The 23,911-nt window shown below is 43.7% G+C and overlaps 1 protein-coding gene across 2 annotated transcripts in view; it reads right to left on the minus strand.

Annotated features, from left to right (window-relative positions):
- Positions 1-15,522: 15,522 nt before the first annotated feature.
- Positions 15,523-23,911, minus strand: part of RAB40C (RAB40C, member RAS oncogene family) — a 47,965-nt gene continuing 39,576 nt past the window's right edge. For both annotated transcript variants that reach the window (XM_089539913.1, XM_089539914.1), the window contains exon 7: positions 15,523-18,607. In XM_089539913.1, the coding sequence (XP_089396039.1) occupies positions 18,327-18,607 (281 nt within the window). In that variant the 3' untranslated portion in view covers positions 15,523-18,326. The remainder of the gene's footprint in view (positions 18,608-23,911) is intronic.

Consider the following 23,911-nt stretch of genomic DNA (forward strand, 5'->3'; position numbering starts at 1 on the left):
ATATGTAGAGAGATCTTGCGGCACCTTTGAGACAAACTAAAGTAAGAAGTTGGTAGCGTGAGCTTTCATAGACTTAAGCCTACTTCCTCAGATGTATCTGAGGTGACCCCCATGCATTTCAGAAGAAATGTTATTCCTTAGGCAAGGAAGGTTCGGAGGTGGTTTGACCAGTTCCTTCCTCCAAAATAGAGCCATCAGCATCTGGGATTCCTTGGCCATCCTTCTGGGCTTGGGGGCAATTCTTCTTTATGGACTCAAAGATACAGGCAAGGTATAGAATCAGTACGTAGAGAAATCTTGTAGCACCTTTGAGACGAGGTGCTACAAGATCTCTTGTGCTACAAGAGCCTCATTCCCGCTACCTTTTAAACCGGATCGCAGTTTGGTTTGAACCGGTTCAAATTACCCTGGTTCCTACTGAAATTGGATCACTGAAGCAATTCGATGAAGGGGCCATGCACCAGACCATTTAACCCGTGTCTTTTCGATGCGTATTGTTTTCCGCGTCTTTTTTGATAAATCGATGCTGCGCAAGTGTGAACCAGATGCGGATCAGAATCGATTTAAATTTGCCCTTTGGCTGGCTGGAGCGGGTACATTTTGAATCGATTCATGCATGAATGTGAACCACAAGTGGATTATTTTAAAGGGAGAAAATGTAGTGGGAATCACGCTTCGCTGTTGAATCGATCCATTGATTCGGATTGCACACCGATTTATCTGTAAGTAGGATTGAGGCCAAGATCTCCCTATGTATTGGTTCTTTTTGGATGGCCACTCCCAGGATCCTGCAGCCAGCAGAGTCCAAAAAGGCATCTTTCCTCATGCGCTGGAAGTTCCAGCCTACAGCATTTTAGGGAAAGGGACCAAAGTCTTGCGTGTGGGGATCCTGGGAATGACAGTCCAAAAAGGCACCTTGTTTGTATGCTTTGAAAGTTCCAGCACACAGCATTTGAGGGAAAGGGACCTAAGTTTTGTGTGTGGGGATTCTGAAAGTGACAGTCCAAATAGGCCCCTTTCTTATGCTCTAGAAGTTCTAGCCTGCAGCATTTGGAGAAAAGGGACCAAAGTCTTGCATGTGGGGACCCTGGGAGTGACAGTCCAAAAAGGCACCTCTTTTTATGCTCTGGAAGTTCCAGCCTGCGACATTTGGGGGAAAGGAACCAAGTTCAGATCTTGTGTGCTTCTGGGCCTTCAAGTCACCTGTCAACATATGGTGACCCCACAAATTTCCTAGGTTTTTCTTAGGCAAGGGATGCTCAGTGGTGGTTTTCAGCCAGTTCCTTTCTCAGATAGCCCACAGCACTTGGTATTTGTTGGTATCTGGACATATTTATAAGGAAAGGAACGAAAAAAGAGGGGTTTTTCTCCCTCCCTTTAATGATACTGAATGATCCGAATCTATTCGGAAGTGTATTCACACTGCAAATGATGCCGATTGATGCGGCTCGTTCATGAAAGAAAAAACCAGTATCGAATATCCCGGGTTAAGTGGGTTTTTTGGCCAGCTCCCCCCAAAAGTGCAGAGAGTGCATTCAGGACGTGTGTGAACACCAAGGATTCACCCCGGATTCTTTTCATAGTGCAAATGGGGTCTGGCTCTGAATTACCCTGGCAGCTGCGGCAGATGATGCTTTCACTTCATCCCCCATTGATGCTCCGCTGTGTTAAACCTACATTACTCCGCTGGAAAACAGTACCTGTGTGCAGAGGCAAAAATGTGTAACTCTGAAGTCTGTATATATTGAGTACTAAAGGAACAGCTGACAGCTGCAGGCGTGACACGTAAATTACCAGAGGCATCTGTCCGCTTGTTATCAACAGACTGCTAGACAAGGTGGGCTTTTCTTCCTGGAAGGCAATTCTTTAGGCCTGTTTATGGCTCAAAGTGCTGGCAAGCCCAATTTCAGAGGAAGGAACAGCCCATCTGCAAAGTCATGAAGTGAGGTGTGCCAGTTCAAGCCACCAACAAGGAAGCCTGCAGGGGTCAAGCCCCTCGTAAATGATTCTGTGTCTTGCCCCGGACAACAAAGCCTTGCAAAAAACCCTATTTCTGAGCCTGGGAATTTATCCAGGCAGCTGTTAGGGATGCTCTGGATAGAATGCTCTCTCCTTGCAATGTTGAATTACAAGTGGGAGCTGGTACAGAGCCTGGCATCCAAAGCAGCTCACTTTTTATTTAACCAAAATATGTATTTTTAGGTCAGGAATGAGAAATGCATGGTCCTCCAGATGTTGCTGAACTACAAAACTCGCATCAGCCTATGTACTCTAAAGTCATCCAATCCCATCTGATCTTCGAAGCTAAGCAGGCCAAGCCCTGATCAGTACTTGGAGAAGAGAGCAACAACAAATCCCAGGTGCTGTAGGCTATATTTCAGAGGAAGGGACTGGTAAAACCACCTTTGTGTATTCCTTCAAGAAAACCCTATGAATTCATGGGGTCCCCATAAGTTGACCAGGTACACATGCACAATTCTGACATAGTGAATTAAAGGATCCCATCCTTCAGACTTCCCTTTCCATCTTCCCTTGGGATGCATCTGCTCTGTAGAAATAATGCTGTTTGATGCCACTTTAAGTGCTGTAGCTTCATCCTATGGAATCCTGGGATTTATAGCTTTACAAGGATTTTAGCCTTCTCTGTCAAAGAGTGACTCACAAGAAGTGAATAACTGTGCAAGAAATGACAAAAATGTAGTCAACAGTGACCCCACTTCACCCTCGCTACGGAAGCTCTTCACATTGGAGCTCCAGTTTCACGTGTGATAAGGCTCATAGACTTCCCCGATTCTCTGGCTGGAACATGGCACAGGTACACTGCAGCTATCGGATGGTTGATAACCTTTCCTAGCAACAGCCAGCACACAATTCTCCATGGGGATTTATTTTAGCTCGACCAACTGTTCCTTGCAGTGCCTCATGCAAGGCTTTTGTTTTCGTTTCCTTTTTCCATCACAGCACTTGGGAGGCTTAGCAGCCACAGGCTTCCCCAGATTTCGTGGTCCCTTCTTGTCCCAAGTAGGTGACACTGCCCGTTCCAATGGATTTGGGGGCTAATCTACATTCAAGTGTGCATATTGGTGCTGCACATTTTTGCACATTTGCATTGATGCTTAATTGTCTTCACTTTCCTGTGCAAATTCACATCTTATTCACCCTCCCTTTGCCAAAAATGTGCAGCCATCCAAATCCATGTGAAGCAGGAGCTTTTCAGGGGGAGGTTGTTGCAAAAAGTCGGAACCCCTGTGAATCGCATGTGACTAGATCACATTCTAATTGACTGGAATGAGGAGTATTTTAATTGTGTAGAACAGGCATTTGGGCTCAGTGGGTTTCTACCCTTGGGTCTCTTCTCCTCTTCACCCTCTCGACATTCAATTCCTAACCCTTGTCCTGCTTTATATAATTTCAAACCATGGTTGGAATCCTGTCAGGGCAATACGCTGGTGTACAAATGAGTGGTGCAAGCAGTTGCACTTTCCCAGAGGTTGGATAAGTAGGGGTCCCAGTACAGCCCCTCAAAGATACCCACAGCCTCCTCTCGTGTTCACTTTGGACTTGGTGGGAGGAGAGCTAGCTGGCCATGTGGGGTGGCCAATGGACCATCTGCCATGCAACAGTGAGATCCCACGTAACTCTGCTGTTGTCTATTTGCGGTATGCTAAAAATGTATTGCATGGTGTAGTTGGTTGAGCGTTGGACTCTGGAGACCAGGGTTTGAATCCTGGCCCAGCCGCTGGGTGACCTTGGGCAAGTCACACTCTCTCAGCCTCAGAGGATGGCAATGGCAAACTTCCTCTGAAGAAACATGCCAAGAAAACCCCATGCTAGGTTCACCTTAAGGTTGCCATAAGGCACATAATAACAACCACAAAAATGTATTGAGTCTTCTTGGCCCATGTGTGTCTCTAGTAGGACTGCCTTACATTTTAGGCACAGTGAGGAGTTTACCTCGTATGGCAGATACTGGGAGAGGGTGGCAAAGTAGTGGAAGAGCCACGGGTTGTACAGTTTGTCATGTTCTTCTACAATTAGAGAGTAGGAATGGAAGACTCCAACTGCCAATTTGTTGGATGCCATGCTCTGCCAAGAGCGTAAGGTCCAACAAATTCCTCTCCAGTCTTGTGGACAATTTCATCGTACAAAAAGGTGGAGGAAGCAGTCAAGGGGATCAGCTATTTTGGATTTGATGAACTGCATCCAAGAGTACTAAAGGAACATGCAGATGTAATCTTAGAGCCACTGTCAAGAATCTTTGAGAATTCTTGGAGGGCAGAAAAGGTCACAGAAGATTAGAGGAGGACAAATGTTGTCCCCATCTTCAAAAAGGACAAAAAAAATAGGACCCGAGAAACTACCGACAAGCCAGTTTGATGCTGATACCAGGAAAGGTTCTACACTAGACAAATAACAGTCTGTGTATGCTTAGAAAGCATAAATGTGTTACTAAGAGCCAGCATGAGTTTCTCAAAAACAAGCCATGCCAAACTAATTTTACCTCTTTTTACATGCTTCATAGATCAGGGGAGTGCTACGTATGTGGTATATCCTGATTTCAATAAGGGTTTTGACAAGGCGCCCCATGATATTCTTGCATGCAACCTGGTGGACTGTGCACTAGACCGTGTTACAGTTAGATAGTTCTGCAACTGGTTGATGAACTAAACAGAGAGAGTGCTCACCAATGATGGTTCTTCATCCTGCAAAGAAGTGACTAGTGGGTCACCTCAAAGTTCTGCCCAGTGTTGTTCAACATCTTTATCAGTGACTTCGATGATGGAGTAGGTCGCATGATAATCAAATTTCCCGATGACACCAAATTAGAGGAGATACCTAATATCCTGGAAGACAAGATGAGAATTGTAAACCATCTTGACAGATTGGAGAGCTAACAAAACTAACAAAATAATTTCCAGCTGGGGTAAGTAAATGCTAGGTATTACACCTAGAAAGGAAAAATGAAAATATAGGATGGTGGCACCAGGTTTGAAAAGCAGTACATGTGAAAAGGATCTAGGTGACAGCAGACCACAAGCTAACTATGAGTCAACAGTGTGACACGGCAGCCAAAAAAGCCAATGCAGTTCTGGGTTGCATCAAGAGGAGTAGTGTCCAGATAAAGGAAGGAGCAGTGGCACTTTGTTCTGCTTTGGTCACATCACTGAGAATACTGAGTGCAGTTTTGGGTGCCACAGTTCAAGAAGGGATGTCATACTGAGGATGGAGCAAGCTTGTTTCTTGCTGCTCCAGAGAATGGCACCCAGAGCAATAGATGCAAGCTACAAGAAAAGAGATTCTACCTCAACATTAGGAGGAACCTCCTGACAGTAAGAGCTGGTTGACAGTGGAACACACTCCTTTGGTGGAGTCTCCTTTTTTGGGGGTGGGTGGGTCTTTAAACAGAGGCTGGATAGCCATCTATCAGTGATGCTTTGATTGAGAGTTCCTGCATGGCAGAATGGGGTTGGACTGGATGGCCCTTGTGTTGTCTTCCGTCTCTATGATTCTAAGGATATTGACAAGCTGAAATGTGTCCAAAGAAGGGTGGACCCTAGACGATCAGAGGTCTCAAAAATCAAGCATTATGAGGAACGACTGATGGGGAGTTGGGTATGTTTAGCCTGGCGACATTTAAATATTTGAAATTGTGTCATATTGAAGAAGGATCAAGGTTGTTTTCTTCTGATCGAGAGACTAGGACACAGAGCAATGGATTGAAACTACAAGGAAAGAGATTCCACCTAAACATAATGAAGAACTTCTCCCTGACAGTAAGAGCTGGTTGATAGTGGAATAGTCCGCCTCAAAGGGGAGCATAATCTCCTTCTTTGGAAGTCTTTAAACAGAGATTGGATTGGCATCTTTAGTGCTTTGGTTGTGTATTCCTACCTGGCAGGGGACTGGACTATATGACTCTTGTGATCCCTTCCAACGCTAAGATTCTATGACTCTATGAAAAGGCAGATCTGGTGATAGGAATTCAGTGTGTGCTGGATGGGGTTACATTCTCACTGAAGATGTAGGCTAACAGTTTGAGGGCATACCTGGACTCACCCTGGAAGCTCAGGTTAGGCTAGGTGTGTTATGGACACAGAGGCTGGCATCCAGTTAGTGGCATCCAGAGGCATAAGTCAATCTTACACTTGTGTATGTCTTTAGTTGTCGTTGCAGAGGTTGGAATTGCCTTCCTCATTCTGCAAGCCTCCAAAGTACCCTCCAGCTGACTTATATGAACCACTGAAACTCCAGAATGGCACTGCCCTTGGAAGATAGGCACTTTTGCAGAGAGAGATGGCTAGTAGAGCTGTCACCATGAGGGTAGGGAATCCACTTCTGATTGTATTGCTGCTCCAAGTTTACTAGGAGCTTTCCTTGTGTTGAAGCTCTGAAAGAAAGTGGTCCGGCTCTGCAGTGGATTTGCCACTCCTATGACCTGAAGAATTTTCTGTCTAGCAGCTAATTTGCTTCTGGTCTAAATTCAAGAAATTGTGGTGATAAAAGAAGCCCTAAATTGCTTGGAGACTTGATATGTTTTTTGGGAGGTCATGCGCTTTAGTCCACTTTCTACACATCAGCTGCATATGCGCTGCAAAAATGATGCAGTTTGACACCAATTTAATGGCAATGGCTCCATCCTACAGAAGCCTGAGATTTGTAGTTTTGTGAGATAGTTAGCCTTCCCTGTCTCAACAACTACAAATCCCAGAATTCCATATTATTGAGCCATGGCAGTAAATGTTTTGTCCCACTGCCTTACTTCTGCAGTCGAGACGCAGCCATGGTCTTATATGCCCCTACTTTTAATTGATTTAATTTCATTTAAATTATGTATTTTTTTAAAATCCTGTGTCATAAAAATCCCAGGGAGGTAATGACATAGGTGTATATCTATATCTGATCTGCTATATTTTAATATATTGTAAATATATTTATATATCATATTAATATATCATATTAGCACACCAGATGTATTAATATATTAACAATATATTAACAATATAGCACATCAGATACAAATCAGAGATTTAGTCATATGCTCTGATGGTTGATTTATCAAGGCGTGGGTAAACAGATACCGTTAGTCTTAGCCTGGCGCCGAAATGCCAGCCAGGTTGGCATGAGGCATACTTCTCAAGGGTGAGCATTCCAGAATCAGGGTGCCAACATGGAGACAGCAAAGTGCTTTACTTCACCGACTTCAAAATTAGCATGTCTGCATTTCTGTCCAGTTAGCTGTGTTTGGAGCTCCACTGCTTGTTCTACAAAGTAGACTGTCAAGACGTCTGTCCAAGAGTCCTGCCTTGAGTGTGCCACTGAATACATTTTTATCCACTGCCCATTCTAAAAGCTCCAGAATGGTCAGATACATGGGTCCACCTTTTACCCAAGCTCTTGGCCAATACATCTGTAAGGCCACATGTTCCCTACTCCGCTTGGGATGAGCAATAAGAAGGAATCTGGGTGCAGGTGGAGTCTCCCTTATCCCGAATGCCAAAATAATCCAGAATGGTTCAGTGTACACAAACTTTGCTTCATGCACAAAATTATTTGAAATATTATGTATAACACTACCTTTATACAGTGTAATACATGAAATGAATTTTATGTTTAGACTTGGGTCCCATCTTGAAGATAATCTCATTATGTATATGCAAATATTCCAAAATCTGGGGGGGGGGGGGGGAGTCTGAAATCCAAAACACTTCTGGTCCCAAGCATTTTGGATAAGGCAGACTATTTAGGTTTTGGGACCAATGTTCAAAAGGTCAAGGTTGACCCAAGGAACAACGACAGCCAAAAATGCTGACCAAATAAATTTTTGGGCCTCATAGTTCTGGAAGAATATTGACAATCTGGAACATGCTCAGAAGAGTAACCAAAATGATCAAAGGTCTGGAAACCAAACCTCATGAGGAATGACTCGGGGAGCAGGCTATGCTTGGCTTAGTAAAGAGGAGACTGAGAGGTGACATGATTTGTTGTTCCTCCAAGTCATCTCAGACTTATGAGGATTCTAAGATGAACCGATAGCCGTCTTTAAATAACTGAAGGGATGTCAAGTGGAGGCAAGGTTCTTTTCTGCTGCTCCAGACAAAAGAACATGAACCAATGGATTCAGATTACAAGAGATTCCACCTAAACACTAAGAAGAACTTTTTTAAATGTAAGAGTTATTCAACAATCTAATAGACTGCCTTGGCAAGTAATGGACTCTCTATCTTTGGAGGTTTTCAAGCAGAAGGTGGACAGTCAACTTTTAAGGTTGTTGTATTTGTGTATTCCTGCATCGCTGGGAGTTGGACAATAAGGCTCTTGTGGTTCCTTCTGACTCTATGGTCTCTGATTGTATGGTTTTGTTTTCTGATGTTCCAGAGACTGGGATGCAAAGACAGTGGATTAAAACTGCAAGAAGAAAAAGATTAGGAAGAATTTATTGACAATAAGAGCTGTTTAACCATGGAGCAGACTTAGGGTTGCCATAACTGTCCACTATTACCAGGGACAAAATGTGGAATACATTCTAAACCAAACTGTAGGACAACTGCAGGACAAAACTCAGCCCAAAATGTAGGACATTGAAGAAAAACGGAGGACCTTAAATGTCCTACATTTTGGGCTGAGTTTTGTCCTGCAGTTGTCCCACAGTTTGGTCTCGAATTTGCCCTACATTTTGTCCCTGGTAATAGTGGATTTCCCCTTTTTGGAGGTCTTTCAACAGCGATAAGGTAGGCATGTTTCACGAGTGCTTTAGTAGTGGATTGTTGCATGGCTGGCAGCTGGATTAGAAGGCCGTTGTGTCCTCTCCCAAATCTATAATTCAGTGATTCTAATATTCTTTTAATCTAAAACTTTTGCATGTATTTGATTATGTGTGGTCTTAGTCCGTCTCAGGAAAAGGTGGGCCATAACTAAAGTAATCGATTTTAATGTCCGAGGCAGAAAATCTGCAAATGACACCAACTGGGAACTTCTCTAGCATACACTTCATAGATGTGAATTGTTGTGTTCTGTTTCATTTTAGTGGAGGTTTCAGATTAATTGTCGCCATGGGCCAGATCTTTGTTGTTGTTGTTATGTATCTTCAAGTAGTTTCTGCTTTATGGCAACCCTAAGGCAGTTTACAAGGTTTTCTTGGCCAGTTTCTTCAGAAGTGGTTTGCTATTGCCATCCTCTGAGGCTGAGAGAGTGTGACTTGCTCATGGTCACCCAGTGGGTTTCCATGGCCAAGCTAGGATCTGAACCCTGGTCTCCGGAGTCATTGTCTAACACTCTCAAACCACTACTATTTGTGTGATAATGTGCCAACTTGCCTATCCAGACTGCTTGCTTTTTGTAGCAGTGTGATGGGTACAAAATTTTATACTGAGTCTAACCTCAATGCAAAAACAAAGAAGCCAGCTAACAAGGAGCAAAGGAGCCTGCCCTGTGCCATCTCCCCACCTGGCTATGCACTGACTCTGGCAGAAGCACACAAAAAGCAGATTGGAATCTGCTGGTAAATCTCTGGGCAAGCTGCGAGAGAGGAGCAAGGGTTTCTGATTCCAATTTATGCAATGATAACAAGAACTGACTAAAACTTCCCCGGTTCTAAATTAGGCTGCTCTAAATTAAGACAAGCTTGGGTGATAAGATCTGGAATGGATTTTTGTCTTAAGAGAAATGTAAACTCACTTTTGATGCTGGAAATGAATCCCTGCAGTGGGCTTGAGTTCAGAGGCACAGTGTTTCTTAATCTGAAGGAGAATGTTGATGCCCCGAAACCACTATTTGGCACCAGGCTCCAGGGCTGTCCCAAGGCACTTTGTTGTCTGACACAGGGCAGCAAATGGTATATATCCCCCCCGCCCCGAACCCATCCAATTTAAGGCACACAATCCTAAGTTGGCCAAGTTATTTTGGCACAGGAGGCAGAAAATCCCACAAACTCCTCTCCCGATCCCTGGCACTCAAAATACGACAATAATCTAACTAACTAACCATTGCCTGTCCAAAATCTATTGACTGAGGTGACCGCCTAACTCTTCCTAATGATTTGATCCTGTCAAATGCTCTTGTTTAAGAAGAGGAAGATGAAGTGGAAGTAAAAAAATCTCTTTATACTGGGGTTGGAAATCAGATTTATTGAGACGATAAATTGTCCTACTGAATGTAGATTTTGTAGGTGAACTGGTCATTGTAAAATATACACAGTCCGCACTACACACCTGGGAAAAGCTTGGAAAAGCTACTGCTTTGGATTACAGTCCTCTCTTGGCTGTGGGATCCTAGGACATGTAGCCCAAAAGTAGTAACTTTCCCAAGCTCTGCTTTGGATATCTCTCTGTGTTGTATGGCGTCAAGTCATTTCTGACTTACGGCGACCCTAAGGCAAACATGTCATGGGGTTTTTATGGCAAGATTTGTTCAGAGGAGGTTTGCCATTGGCTTCCCCTGAGGCTGAGAGCATATGACTTGCCCAAGATCACCCAGTGGGTTTCATTGCCGAGTTGGGAATCAAACCCTGGTCTCCAGATGTGTAGGTCAACACTCAAACCACTATGCCACACTGGCTATCAAGGGATACTTAACATTATGGAATTTCTGAGGCCAAATGGGTACAGAGATTTGGCAGGGAAAGCAGTTAGAGTCAACAAAAGAGCATGATATAGAACTTGGGCAAGTCACACTCTCTCAGCCATAGAAGATGGCAATGGCAACCCCCCTCTGCAGAAACTTGCCATGAAAACCCTACGATAAGTTTGCCATAGGGTCACCACAAGTCAAAAATGACTTGGAGGCACGCAACAACAACAACATAGACAAAATATGAGGGAATATGGTTTCTCTCCAAGGGAGTAATTAAACTCTTCCTTCCCCCACTCCCAGGACAACCTTCCCCTTCCCATCTGGCCTATTCCCCCATTTAAAAGACTTCATGATCACAGAAACGCAGGGCAATGTGTTTGGACAAATGCGCAGCCTGTCCTTCCGCACCCTGCCTGCTTCGCCCGCTTCCCCTCCCCAAATCCCCACATGCAATCCTGGGATGCCTCCCATCCATGCCACAGAGATCAAAAGCGAAAAAGGCAGGATCAAGGGAGCTGACAGCAACCTTTGTGCTTAATAGCAACAGACCATGCTGGAGAGGGAGAGGGGCCCACCAAAAAAGCGCAGGAAGTGAGTTTGCCTCTGGTATTTGATCCAAGAGCCTCTCCAGTGACCTCTGCCATCACCCTTTGACCCAGGAGCCAGGAGGCTTGCTCTGCTCCTCAAAGGAGAGCAGCAATGGCACAAGAAGCTAGTCAGAGGCCAGTTTGCTCATGCGCCCATGCATGCATACATACATGCACCTCCATACATGCATACATACATGCACCTCCATACATGCACACACATGCACGCATGCATGCACGCACCTCCACCCTACCCACTGTCCCAGAGACTGCCCAGTTCAAAATGCACAACCGTGGTTGGAATTAGATGATACTGTATACAGTCTGTTGCCCAAAGCGGATTAATGACTCTTTCTCCTTGGAACTTGTCTTGTTCGATATTGTATGCTTTGCTCCACTTGACTCAGGATTCTCTCCTCTGATGGCTGTCTGGGATCTAGACAAAGATGTATGGCTTTGCAGATGGTTTGCTCTTCTTGTTGTGTGCCTCCAAGACATTTTTGACTTTTGGTGACCCTATCATGGGGTTTTCTTAGGAACTGGGTTTGCCAATTCCTTTGAGGTTGAGAGAGTGTGGCTTGCTCAAGCTCACTGAGTGATCTATCTTTGAATTCTACCCTTAAAGGATTTCTGTGTTTCTACCTTTGCTCTGTGCTGTGTGTCCATTTACACAGCAGTCGGCTTTAGAGGCAGTGTTTGGGCCACAATCTTCCAAAATCCGAAACACTTCTGGTCTCAAGCATTTTGGAGAAGGGCGATTCATCCCACAGCACAAACCTTTCAAACATCTTGGTACTGACCTGCAGCTTTACTGCAAACAACAGGATACCTGTTGGCTTTTAAGTGCTTACATTTATACTTGTGCTTATAGATTGGTGCATTTACATTATCAGCCAAGACTTCCGACACTCAATAGGAATCCTCATGATTTTGGAGGAAACTGCAATGGGTTGCTCTGTAGCAGCGTTCTTACAGAGAGCTGGTGTCTGTGCATAAGAAACTGTGCAAAGGATTGGCGTGATGTGGAAATGTGTATTGGCAGATCTGTTTTGATGCCAAAGCAATGAGGCAGGGAAACTATGATTGGGAGTTGTACCAAGACGAAAGGCGCTGTGGAGAAGTGTAGTAGTTTTGTCTCAGATCTCTCCCCTCACCCCTTCCATTGCAAGGACATCTGCCTAGAAACAGAATGTCCTGCACAAGCGATCGGTCATCTGCTCCCATTGTTTGTTTCTGAATTGCACCTGAAATCACACCAGCTCCTTTGAATAGGCTCCCCGGGGTGAGTGAGGGTGTCCTGGGCCCTTCCTGAAACAGTGAGGGCAGCATCGACATGTTTGCTTATTCTTTCCCATTTCTGTTTTCCTTTTTTAAAAGAAATCACGTACGTAAGGGGGGGCATCTCTATGATGCAACCACCGTCTTGGCTTCCTCCCCACTTGCTACCTAAGTCCTGAAGAGCAGCTTGGAAGGCGAAAGTATTGCGAATCCCCAGAATGGCCACTGTGCCTCTTGTCCTCAGCTCACAAAAGAGGTCAGATAGTCAGAAATGTGTCGGTGGCAGTTAGGCTTACCCCAAAAGTATGGGAATTTTTTAAAAGTTCATGTGCAATATATGGATTTTAAACAACAAGGGAAAGGAGGTTGTATCTTGGTACCAGCTTTGAAGACAGTATCTAAAAGGACATCTTGGACCCACCTGTAATTTTCTGCAAGACAGACTGCAGGGAGCATGAGTCAAATAAACTCTGCATAGAGCATCAGCTTGATTAGGACACATGAGACTTCTGGGTGTAACATTAAACCATAGCTTATTGTTGTATGTACAAAGCTGTGTTCCTCCTTGCCATTACTGCAGCTACAAAAAAGATAGGTGTGTACTGCAGGTTGAGTCTCCCTTTTCCAAAATGCTTGGGACCAGAAGTATTTTGGAGTTTTGCTTCTGTTTTAAAACTGAACCATAATTCCATTTTATGCCAAACACAGTATTGTCTTTGAGGCATTTCCCCCCACAACCGCCGAGAAATGAGACTCCCCTGTTCTGCCCTGGCCGCCTTCTGTTTGTGGCTGAGAGCCACATGGGACTCAAGTCTCCCCAGTCCCAGAGGCAGATGTGTGGGAGCTAGACACAATTTTACTATGCCATTGCATATAATGGGACTTGAGCATCCAGAGATTTTGGTACTTACATTAGGTCCTGGAACCAAACCACAGCAGATACCAATGGCCCACTGTAATAGAGCTAAAGGTAGTGAAGGTAAAAGGACAAAGAAAGACTGGAGTTGATTCATGGAGTGAGGCTGAGAATTGTCTACTTGAAGCAGAGGCAGAAACTAGACTGAGGGATATGGGGCATTGGTCCCGTGCTGGTAATTCTCTCAAAGTCTACTTACTGCCTATTGGAGTGATGAAGAAGGCACAGCCTGTATGAGGGTGTCTCTGGCTCCATCGCTGGAAAATGCCATCTATCAAAAGTTTAAGTTTGGATGTAACAAGAAAGTTGTTTGGAAAAAGTTTGGAAAAAACCAGCAACAATCTTCCAAGTCTTCTTCTTGTGATTGCACTAAAAATCTTCAGCTTCTAGACAAAACAGTAATTACATGTGAACACTATGGATTCTGTAAAGTTGAAGGCTTTCATGGCTAGCATCCATAGTTTTTTGTGGGGTTTTCAAGCTATGTGGCCATATTCTGGAAGAGTTTATTCCTGACATTTCGCCATCATCTGTAGCTGGCATCTTCAGAGAAATGCCAGGAACAAACTCTTCTAGAACATGGCCACATAGTCCACAACCACACAAAAAGCTATGTACTCTCATGGCAATAACCATAGCCAATTATTAGAAGTTAGGAAAGGGGTATGGAATTCAGAACTAATTTCTGAAGATGTGGAACATTTTACTATGGCCAGTCTAACTACGTATTAAAATTCCAGAAAGTGTTGCAAAGAAACCACTCTCTCCTATACGCAATACACACACACAGCACTTAACGTATGGAACTCTGTATCATCAGAATGCTTAAGTTATTAACTTATGTTGCAGATGGAAAGGGATCCAAGTGGCGTGTAACTAGCTTGAGGGCACCCAAAACTTGGACAGGGGATTTACAACTATTAGTTCAGGCTGAGCCCGTCTGCTGGATAGCCCAAAACTGGATTCACCTTCCTTTTTTAGGATAAGCAAAAGCTGTATATTTTGCTTAAGCTCCGCAACCATGAAGCATACCTATACTGAACAGGCAAGATATTCAGACTTAGCCTTAAAAGTTCAAATGTACACACTATATTCTATGAGATACTGTATAAACTCATGCATAAGTCTAGAAATTTTAGTCAAAAATTTGACCCAAAAACCCTAGTTGACTTATCCATGGGTCAACTTAAGTACTCTCTCTCTCCTCTCTCTCTATATATATGGAGAAATCCCCTTTCTCTAACTAGAGTGGTAAAAGGTAAGTGTTTAAAAGCATGGATCCCCTCTACTCTCTCATCCATCCAGCCTTTAGGATGAGCACAAACAGTTATGCCTGCCAGAATTTTATAAGTTCTTTGGCATCATTTTCCTTTGTGTCATCCTTTACATCCTTTGTTACATGCCCCTAAATTTTACCCTTAATTTATACATGAGGTCGACTTATAGTCGAGTATATACGGTAAGTGAATATTGTCTTAATACATGTTAGTAAAGATCTGATATCTCTTGTTCTGAAGGTCTGTTGTGTCTGTTCCGTATTTATTTAAAACAAAACAAAACCCAGAATGATATTGTTCATAAGCAGTCAGGCATGGCCATGCTGAGCCTCAACTGGTCTGGATTTGTTCAACCCTTGCAACCGCTTGGGCACTATCTTGAGTTCCACGAGGGAACTAAGAGAGGATATAAATCTTAAGGTTCTTACTTTCTAAAAAGCTTAAGTGTGGTTTAAAAAAAACACCCGCAGAAGAGATCTATGGAGTGGCAAGCAAATGCTTGGCTCCCTTGGCACAGAGTGGAGATTCTCAATTCACACAAGTGTGAAGAAAGCATTCCGCTTTGATCCAAACCTTCAGTCCATGGCCAGATGCCTGTTCCTTTCAAATGAGGCAGTTAGCAAAGTGCTTTCCACCGCTCCCTCCTGGGAATATCCCATCACCACAATCCCCCTTAATCCCCTTAAATCCACACTGAAGCCTCCCCCTCCCTCTTCTCCGCTGCCCTCCCTCTGTCCTTCAGCAACATCCCTTGGAGAGCTCATTTGCTTGTCACTGACAACTTCCACAGCCTGCAGGGAGATTTTAAAACAAGTCTCTCTTTTTTAATTTATATCAAAACCATTAGTTTGAACGCCGTTTACTGTACAAAGGAATTAAAAACAGGAATGGTATGAGTGTTTGACAGCAGCTACTTTTTAGTGTTTGATATCACATTCTTTTGAGTTGAACATTAATAAAATAAGGTACACGAGTTCAGCTGTGTGACCGGCGGACATGCCAGGGCATCTCATTCCAAAGAACTTGCTAGGATTAAAACGGAGTGAAAAAAAATATCAAGACAGACGTTTAGGTGAGGCTGGAATTAGGCATGTTCAACTAAACAGCAAAGGAGAACAAGTATGGGTTGCTGAAAACGGGTTCTCGATGTGCAGCAGCATCTTCTGCTCCCCAGTAAGAAAAATATTCCAACAAAGCACACAGAAGCTATATCAGGTGCTGGAGAGACAATAGGGAAGATCTACAGCCTGTCAAGCAAGCAAGAGGAGGGTGCTCCCTGTAATTCTTCAGAAAAACACAATGCACATTCTAGAGCTGTTTTGGGAAGAGGCTATTTTAAAACCAGGGTGGAAATATGGCTGTCCAGCCTGCTTCCTAGATCACCTGTTCACTGCACATCCCCAGAATGCCAGGCAGTTGAGTCAGTGATTGTCTTCCACTCCATTTTGAGCAAGTGGCAACAGGTGGCCAAGGCTGTGCAGACATGCCCTGCAAATCTCAAAGCTTCCATGCTCCTGGCCTGGATTTGGCTTCAGCTTTGTTCCCAGTCCGATGAGATGCCGCCAAAGGCTTTCCCCTGCCCTTGACCTGTCCCCGCCACCCTGTTTGAGCTCATGCCAGTGGCAGGGCTTGGCTTACCCTTCCTGCCAAGCAATCTTGGAGCAGTCAATAAGATGCAGCCTTGCCAGCCAGACGTCTGTCAGAAGTTCCTGAACAAAATGGGTGGTCAGCTGTGCCGTGAGCATCTAGCAGCGTCATACTACCCATTCCTACCCACAATACACTGGGCAACCAATCTTAGCCAGGGGAGTGGCTACTGATGTGGCAAGTCACCTTTGAAAAGACACTTACCAGGTCAAAAGTAGAGAAAAAACCAGACGACAAAGAGCCCACAATGCCATTCATAAGCTGTATCACTAAAGACAGGTGACTGCACTTTGGTCCCCTATCCACTTTTACTTCATTTCCTGTCAAGCACCTCTCTTTAAGTTAACATAGACTGAAAGGCATTTCCCACTAAGGTTTGCAGACAGACATGCAAGTGCTACATAAAATTCCAACCAGAGTTGAAAATTCTGTCTGAGGAACATTAATACTAGTTCAGGAGACTCCAAAAGCCTTTAGAACCAAGAAGCAAGACTACAGACAAACCCATTTCCCCCAAAAAGCTGCAACTAGGATTGAGGCTATGAGATACCTGCATGGATTGACAGGGCATCAAAGGAAGATGCTCAGCTCAATTCTTAATTGATGTACAACTGTACTGCGACCATCTCAGTTACAGATTTGGTGGCCCAGTCTCATCTGTTTCTCACCTCAAGGGGTCTGTTCCTACAACTGTTATTAGGAGGTCTTCTGCATTTAATATTGGGTGACAAAGCTGATCTGTGAAAAGCAAAGAGCAATAGAAATTGTATTCATTAGATTACTGGGATTCCTATGCCCCTCTGAGGAAGCATATAGAGAGGTCTGTTTAGTAGTATGATAGGATCAGAGCCAGAAAGTGAGCTCTGACTGCCACACAACAGTGTCACACAACATGCAATTATGTCTATCCAGTAAGAGAGCATGCTGTAAGAGAAACTGAGCTAGGAATCACTGTGCGCCTCAAAGCCTAGCATTTATGTCAAGCCATAAAAGAGCAGCTTTTTGTGATGTTATCTCCTTTTTTCCCAGCCAAGATCTTTTGAGATTTGGGACAGGCCCATGTTTGCCTTAGGGTTCTTGGAAGCAGGGAGGGCTCCAGTGCAACCCCTTGGAACAGTTATTAACCAATCCCAGATGTGCTCAGAACTCTCTAGCCCCCACCATCCACAATACCATTCAAAACCTCATCCTTGCTGTCCATTTGAGCCATGCACTTACTATAAGGAATGTCTGCAAACTTTTGTTCAAAAAGAAAATAAAACATTTCCTCTTTTCACGAACAGAATTTTAAAAACTGAAAGAGAAAAAAAAGCCAACCCTGTATCTCTTATACAATTCCCAAGAGCGTTTGATCATTTCACCTCTTGACCACTGCCAACTCCTCTCCTACTTCAATTAGCCCAGGGTTCAAGGCCCGTGCTTATATTTACATCAGGGTATAACTCCCTCCCCAAAGCTTTTCTTTTAAAAAAAATGCAGGAAGGGGGACATTGTGGGAGTACTTTTAAAAGTAGTGAGATAATTCCTTTATAAATAAGTGGATAAATATTTCAAGTGGCCTGCTTCCAAAGGCCCCCCAGCCATCCATAGTCTTTGTTGGATAAAGGCAGGACTCCACCTGAGTTGAATTTGCCCAATCCTGGCCCCTGTTTCTTTGTCTGCCTGTTTGAAAGGAGATCAGAGTTCTTTGTAGCACCAGCAATCCACTTTGGAGCCCAAAGGTTAAAGTTACAGCACAAAGTCCCATCTCTCCCTACCTCTACCCTCAGGATGAGGATGAGTTGTTTCCTTGAGACAGCCATGCAGCCACCTCTTCAGAGCAGTGCAAGGGAAAGACTTCCTGCACACTGGCTAGAGTGGCTTGGCATATGACCTGCTCTTCCCATGTGGAATCCTGCCAGACTAATGATGGTCCAGAAACTCTTTTCCAGTCCGATAGGCATCACCATCAGAGTGACAGAGGAACAAGTTACGTGTGTGTAAACATCTGTACATTGGTGACCAGGTGCAGGGGTTGTGTGGCTGGAGGAGATATGCCCCAGCGCTGACTGGCTAAGAGATCTTGCAGTTGTTCCGTGAGCAGTTCTGTGGTGGGCTCTGTGGCGGACGGATTGACTTGGAGCGCTTCAGGCTATTGCCTTTGCTACTGCTCCCACTGCCCCCGCTGGCTAAGGAGTATGAGCGGCCATGCATCATCACTGCATTCATGCCATTAGCCATGGAGAAGGACTTCAAGTGGCTTTTGATGGTGACAGGAAGGGGCAGCTTGTCTATAAGGTGGACGGGTGTGCAGGAAACAATGGCACGGCAGCAGAGATCTTGCAGACTGAACACTAGGCAGGATAGAAAAGGTACACAATTAGAAAGTGAATTTCAGAGACATAGCAGTGTTAGTCTAGAATATCAGTATGCAAGGGGATCTTGTAGCACCTTTGAGACTAATTACGTAGAAGACATTGTAGCATAAGCTTTCATAGAGTTGGTCTATTTCCTTGGATGCATGGAGTGAAAAAGCTTATGCTGCAACTTCTTCTACATAGTTTCAAAAGTGCTATAAGATCCCGTTGTAATGAAACAGTAAGTACAACTACAGTAAAAAGAGAACATCCCAATAGGCTATGCCTCCAAAATATTAATTTTCATGCAGCTTTATCCACTGGTAATAGCATGTGGGGTTGATGCAAGCCCATTCTTCATTCAGTTCCTGGTTATCAAATGTCTTTTGTTAGTGTTCCACTGCAATTCAACTGAACAAATACTTCAAAAGGTATACCAGCACAGATACATTTTTTTCTTCCTCCAGTATCAGGATCTTGTTACATTATCTTGGTACTGTGAGTCTGATTTTTCAATCCACTTAGCATTCATTGGCCCAGAGCAGTGTATGGCAGAGCATAGTGTAATAATTCTGCACCCAGAACCATGCTACAGCTCCAGACTTCCTATTGAGGCACTTCACCTCTCCTTGTGGCCATCCTGTGATGGCGGGGAGCAGAGGGAGGGGACTGGAGAAGTGTCTGCCCATGTCTCTGTAGCCAGATCCAAACTAACTACATCATATATTGAGATCCACTGGGGTCCTCTGGAGGTATCAGTGGATGATGCAACCATTCGACGTCTGTATATGAGGACACAGCCAGACACTCCTCTGACCACCCCTGCTCTCTGCAAGACACAAAAAATGGCCACGGGGGCTTGGAGTGGCTCAGTGGCATGTCCTGGGGGAAAAGGGCTTTGGTCACTGGAGTACGTGAAGGAGAATAGCAAGCTCTGCAAGGATTATAAAAAGATGCATGCAGGCATAAGGTGGACTTGCAAGAGCTACTGAAATCTGTGATCAGATTATGCAGGCATAAGATGGACAGTGGCAAGAGTTAGAGGCTGAGGGACCTGTATGTATCGCTAACAGAATGCCAGCCATTATATTTTATTGTTATAAATTGTTATTTCATGTCATAAGTCATCTTTAATGCTTTTAAAATAAAAAGGAAGGTAGGACTACTTAATAAATCACATTTCATTTAATTTTAAAAAGCATATTTTGCAGGTGGCACAGATGCCTATTTACATGGCAAACTGTCATCGTGTCAAAGAATTCTGGGACCTGCTTTCAGTTCACAGAGGGAAATAACCAGCTAACAGATCAGAAGCAAAAGTTGCTCTAAGTGCTCAATATGATTAGACTACCTCTCTACCTCTCCAACCAGGATGCTGTGTTTGTCTATATGGCCAAGGTGGAACTGCTGGTTTTTTCACCACAGGTTGAATTATTGAGCACCAGACATTTTATTTTTCTTTTAAAGCCAAATGTAGAAGATGAGGTTTATGTTTGTTAAGCACTATGAAGCTTTTTTGAGAAAAGCAGTCTTATACATATAACAGTGGAAAACAACTGTTCTGCACTAGGCTCTGCCTCTATGCTTTCCATGTAATCAGTCTGTAAAACTTCCCAAACACTTATTCTGTTCTTTGAAAATAGCCCTATTTGGGAGTACAGGTCTTTCTTCCCCTTTCACAGTTTGGGAACTGAAGCTAGAGACTGAGTGACTTGCCTAAGGAGATTTTGAGAGCTGGGAATGGACCTGCATCTTCTCCACACAAATTCTTGTGTATTAATCAGGTTTCTTGGGCCATTGTCAATGTAATTAATGCTTCTCCACAATTGGCTGGCAGGAAGGCTGGCTGGCTGGCTAAGTCATGTCTGCAGAAGACATGCTGCATATCAATTCCTTGCCAGACAAAACCCCCAAGACTGCAATTAAAATGGGAAGAGGGCTTCCCTGCCTGAAAATTCAATGAGAGGGGGACAGGCCTGGTCTAGAGGTGAGCAGACATGCCGGATGCCTTGGAACAGAACACATTCCAGGTTGACAAGTGTACATGCCCTGGCAACCTGAGGCAAATAGTCCTGAACTCTGACCCCTTCCCACAGCTGGACTGAGACCTTATGAGTGAAACTGGCTCACACTATGAGAACCCATGGTCTTGTGCTTCTCTCCAAGCAAAGTGTAAAAGACTAAACATCTGCTCTGAAGTGGAGCATACTTGTTTTGATGGAGCCATGGGTGCGGGGGAAGGAGTACTCAGCTTCCTTGCTTCAGTTAAAGGCACTAAGCAGGTTTCATGCAGGGAGCCAAACAGCTATCAGAAATAACTAATCCTGCACCTGAATATGGTTGTAAGAGCCACTGAAATCTGTGATCAGCTTCAAAGGGGCTGAGAGACCTGCTTGTTTAAAAAGATAAACCAAATCAAACCAGCTTTCTATGCTCCACCATTTGAGGAAAGCTAGACTTCTGTCATATGGAGACTGAGGTCTTCTTGTTCTAATTTATCCTTCTCTCACCTAGCATCCTTCATTGCCTGAGTACTTGCAGAAACCTAGCAGTTAGTCTCAGAGTGAAGGTAATAAAGAGATCTGCCTCACTCTAAACATTTTGTTTTGATCTACCTGCCCCAAGGTAGAGGATAAGAGAGAAAGCTACCAGCTACCATTGCATATGGATGGAGAAGGGGTTTTCCTTTTATCTCAACCTGAGCAGGCTCACACCTTTGAAGTAAAAGACGCTCTCTTCTGCAGAAAGTTTACCATGCCACCTTCTGGCAATAGTGGTATACTGCATCTCATGGAAAGAGAGAGCAGCTAGTTCTGCCAAGCACTTCTACTGGACCTGATGATCCCTGATCTGGCTCAATATAAGGCATCTCATTATATGTTTATTTTCCATGAGCTTCTGCAAAAACCAGGCTTTAGGAAGTGACTGACAAAGATGGAATAGAATACCTCGTTTCCTAAGGCTAAGCAGTGCTTTCTAAAGACCCCAAAATCTGTACTGGATGCTGACTTAAAGAAGAATGAACTGAAGGAAGAAGCAGAAGGCCAGTTATAGTCTCTGTGTTGTATTCTGCAGCTGTGACAGCTATAGCTGCTCCTGCCAGGAGGGCCAAGACAGAATTTGAGCAACAAATGAATGTTCCATGTCAGTCAGGCAGAGCTGCACAGTCCCTGTGTGTTGAAGACACAGAGATGGGAAGATGAGATTTATGTTTGTTAAGTACTATGAAGCTTTTTGAGAAAAGCAGTCTTATATGAAGAGACAGATTCCATTAGAACTAATGGAGCTAAGCTAAGATTGCTTATCAAAAAGGTTGCAATGCAGATCTGAAGCAGACTTCAGGGGCTGGGAAGCATCCTATTCATACCTCAGAAATAATGTTTCAGATCCTCAAAGCAGAGACAGAGTAGAACTCCTCAAGCTCAATATGGGGAACCTGGAGGATGTGGCACTAAAAGTAAGCTAAGGTATGCAAAGCAGAACAGCAGGAAGGACAGGTTGTATACCTGTAACTGTGGTTCTTCAAGTGGTCATCTGTGAACTCAACCAAATGGGCTATCCTGTGTATGCACAATGCATCTTCTGAAACTTTCTAGAACATTACACAAGTGTTTTTATGGTAGCTCTGCCCATCTCCAGCACCCCTAAATAGGGCCCTTCCTGCCAAAACTACCAGTTCCATGGATGCTGATGCAGAAATCCAAAGGACAGGCAAGACATGATGACGGGAAGATGGCCAGGGTTGTGTGCGTTCACAGATGACTACTCAAAAAACCACCTCTTCTGTGGTCTGTGACTCACACAAATGGAGACTAGCAAGCTACACAAGTAAAAAGCAGAAGTGCGATTGCAAACAAATAAGTTTGCTAAACATCAAATCAATTCAACACATCAAATATGAGCATATCACCCTCTCCCTATCCATACAAGCTTGTATCAATCTATAATAGGTTTCAAAAGATAGAAGAAATCTTAAATGTCAATACACAATATAAAATTAAGTTTCAGAAGACAGAATTTTTCTGAAACATCACTAAAGATGTAGAAGAATAAAGTACAGATTGCTCAAAGGCAGTATCAGCTCAAGACTTCAAATCACTCTGCAATAAATTATAAGAGTCATTAGCTATGACTAAGTAGCTGCACGGCAAATGTCCTCAAGCAGTACCCTGGTCAAGAAAGCAAAAATTTAAGACCCAATGTGTAATGGATTCAAATTTTAGCTGGAGGGTCCTTTGGGCCAGTTCAAAAGAGAGATGAATAGCTGATACTTTTCACTTTGAGAAGCCCCTATATAGAACTACTGGGGGTGGACAGAGCTACCGCCAAAATGCTTCCATAACCCTCTAGAAGGTTCTGGAAGATGCACTGCACAGGCACAGGATAACCCCTTTGTTTGAGTCACAGAGACCACAGAGAATTATTGTTCCCACATGATGTAACAGAAAGGAGGTGTTGCTTTTTATGAGTCAAAGGGACTTTTGCAAACTTGTTGCAGGTAAAATATCAGGTTCAAAAATAACAGCCAAGGGAACATACTGTCACCTCCCTTGTGGTGTAGTGGTTAGAGTGATGGACCAGAACTTGGGAGACTGAGGCTAAAGCACCCACTCAGACATCAGCTATGTAGGAACAGTGAACACAGCACAGTAAAAAGAAATCAGCTTTAGTGTAAGTACAATATAATCACCTAGCAATGAAAAAGATAAGAATCGTCTAAAAATAAATAAATAGGGGATTAAGTGGAAGTTGGGAGGGTCAAATCTCTTTAGGCAATGTGAAAACTATGTAGGACAATAAGGTGTATAACAGATCAGGAAAAGGTACAAAATGATGGAAGAAAGAAAGAAAGAAAGAAAGAAAGAAAGAAAGAACAAACTCTTGCAAAACAAGCAGAAGCTGAATTGTCTTTTCCAGGGAAGGAACGCAAGGAACTGAGACAAATAGTTTCCAAGAAATGAAAATTCCAATACTGAACATCAACTAATAGCTGTTCCATAGTGAAACAGACTGCCTTGGATTCCCTTTCTTTGGCAGTCTTTTGACTACCTCTTGGGAGTACTTTGATGTTGTGTCCTCCATAGCAGGAAATGGACTATATGGTCCCTTCTAACATCTACATCATCATCATCTACATATTCTGATGTAGATGATGATGATAATAACAATAAAGAAAGTCAAGCATGTAAATTGGAGCTAACTCTTTAGAGAACAGTACAAAGCAAATACAAGACATTCATAAGAGTTTGGTGAAAATGAGATGATGAGGGACTAATCTTTATTTACAAGTTGATTGGAACA

Source organism: Sceloporus occidentalis, unplaced genomic scaffold (assembly GCF_023333645.1).
Source record: "Sceloporus occidentalis isolate IW3139 unplaced genomic scaffold, rSceOcc1.0.p SCAF_10, whole genome shotgun sequence".
Taxonomy (NCBI): domain Eukaryota; kingdom Metazoa; phylum Chordata; class Lepidosauria; order Squamata; family Phrynosomatidae; genus Sceloporus; species Sceloporus occidentalis.